General features: G+C 60.3%; 1 protein-coding gene across 1 annotated transcript in view; it reads right to left on the bottom strand.

Moving 5' to 3' along the window:
* Positions 1-1,399: 1,399 nt before the first annotated feature.
* Positions 1,400-2,109, bottom strand: part of LOC101770299 — a 903-nt gene continuing 193 nt past the window's right edge. The window contains exon 2 of the mRNA XM_014805790.1: positions 1,400-2,086. Coding sequence (XP_014661276.1) covers positions 1,400-2,086 — 687 coding nt within the window. The remainder of the gene's footprint in view (positions 2,087-2,109) is intronic.

Raw genomic sequence — 2,109 nt, 5'->3', positions numbered from 1 at the left:
AGGAAAACATTGATTCTGTCACGCAGGCAGAAGACAAACATAAATAAACCAAGCACGGTCATCGTGTTCCTCGTCTGAAAACCACGTCAAACCTTTGGTTCTTCTGATCGGATAAAAATAGTAACACTGTCTTCCAGCCCTGCACCGGTAGAAAACTGATCTTCCATCAGATGCTTTTGTCCCAGGTTAAAAATAACACACCAAAAGACCACCGACGGGAGAGATTTTAGTCCCGATTATAAAGATCTGGCACCGACGCTCCCCCCCCCTATCCCGATTGGAAATTCCAACCGCGACAAAAGCCCCCTTGTCCCGGTTGGTAATTCTAACCGGTACAAAAGATTTAGTTCCGGTTAGAATTTCCAACCGGGACAAAAGGTGGGGCGTCGGTGTGCCAGATTTCCACGCGGCCCTCTCTCCACCTTCCTTATCCTCCCAGGCAGCGCTCTCCTCCTCTCCACTTATCTTCTTCCTCTCCTCCCTCTCCTCATCCTCTCCACCGGCGCTCCCCTCCTCCCTCTCTGCGCTGCCACTTCCCCTCACCTCCCGCCACCGTCGCCCCCTTCCCCTCTGCTGCCCCTCCCCTTCCCCCTCTGCTCGCCCTCACTAGCAGTGAGGAGCAGCAGCGGGGCGAGGGCAGGGCAGTGGCGCAACCGGGTGGCCGAGCGGCGACGGGCGCGGGTGGGCGGGCGGCCGGTGCGGGCAGAGGCAGGCGGCGGCAGGCGGGCACGGGCGGAGGCGAGCAGCCGGCAGGTGGCCGGCGGGCGCGGGCGAGCGAGCGGCGGCCGCGTGGGCGGAGGCAGCGGCGGCCGGCGCGGGCGGGCAAGCGGCAGGTGGCCAGCGCGGGTGCTTTGTTTTTATTTTTATTTTTTTTTGAAACTTTTAGTCCCGATTGGTAACATGGGGTCTTTAGTCTCGGGACTAAAAAATTCTTTTTGTCTCGAAAATTTAGTCCCGGTTAGATTTTCGGGATATATGACCCTATCCAACCAGGACTAATGCTGCATTTTCCACCGGTGCTGATTATACATCTTGCGCAGAAGGACCTATAGCATTATATCGAGAGGTACGGTCTAAAAAAAATAATGTTTTAAATCTACCGCTATATCTCTTTCAGGCAGGGTGCAACGCAACTATTTGTAGTCATGTACATCTTAGTTGGTATAGCCTCATTTAGTTCCATTATTAAAACATGTCACATGACATGTGCAATACTTGGGACGACAAACCGTTGCTTACTGGCCAAATGATCACCAAGAAACACTTTAGGACGAACAAGAGGCGGTACGACGTACGAGACACACGACAGAATGAGCATACGACAGATATGGAAGGCAGGCAGGCATGGATGGATGCGTGCGTGCGATGAGCCATAACGATGTGAATGCGGAGCGCCTCCTTACATGGGAGGAGGGAAAGAGAGACCAGCAGGATCAGCCCACGCGAACCCGGCACCCATGTTGCCAAGCTGCGGCGGCAGCATGTCTGCCCCGGCGGCGCTGGTGCCGGCGCCTCCAACGAAGCTCCCACGCCCGCCGCCGAAGCCGCTGTAGGCCAGCGCGCCGAGGTCCCCTCCAGCCTTGGCCACGTCCATCAGCCAGGCCGCCTGCTGGTGCGGCGGCGCCTGCATCATCACGTCCCGGCTGCCGGGCGCCGGCGGCCCGATGCCGCCGCCGCCGTACGGCACCAGCGGGAGGCCGGTCACCTGAGGCAGCTGCAGCTGCAGCGTCGCCGCCGCCGGGCCGTCCTGCCCCTGCCCGTGGAGGCGCTCGATGGCGGTCCTGACGCCATGGATGCGGTTCTCCACCATCCAGCCGAGGCTGGCGATCTCCTCGACGGAGAGGCCGGCGAGCCCCGCCGGGCGGCGGCCGGCGACGGCGTCGTGGAGGAGGATGGTGGTCTCGCGCTCGCGGTTCTCGCGCTGCGCCTTGTGGAGCTGCTCCCGGAGCTTCTCGATGCGCTGGTTGAGGAAGCCCTCCATGTCCATCATCTTCTTGCACTGGTCCAGCTCCGGCATGGCCTTGAAGCGGGCCAGCACCTCCGCCACCTTGGGGGCGCCCGGCCACACCTCCGGCTGCGACTCGCCCTCGCCGTACACAACGACGCAGG

This window comes from Setaria italica, chromosome IX (assembly GCF_000263155.2).
Source record: "Setaria italica strain Yugu1 chromosome IX, Setaria_italica_v2.0, whole genome shotgun sequence".
Classification (NCBI taxonomy): domain Eukaryota; kingdom Viridiplantae; phylum Streptophyta; class Magnoliopsida; order Poales; family Poaceae; genus Setaria; species Setaria italica.
Note: the sequence above shows the minus strand (reverse complement) of the source record. Positions and strands in the feature narration are given on the sequence as shown.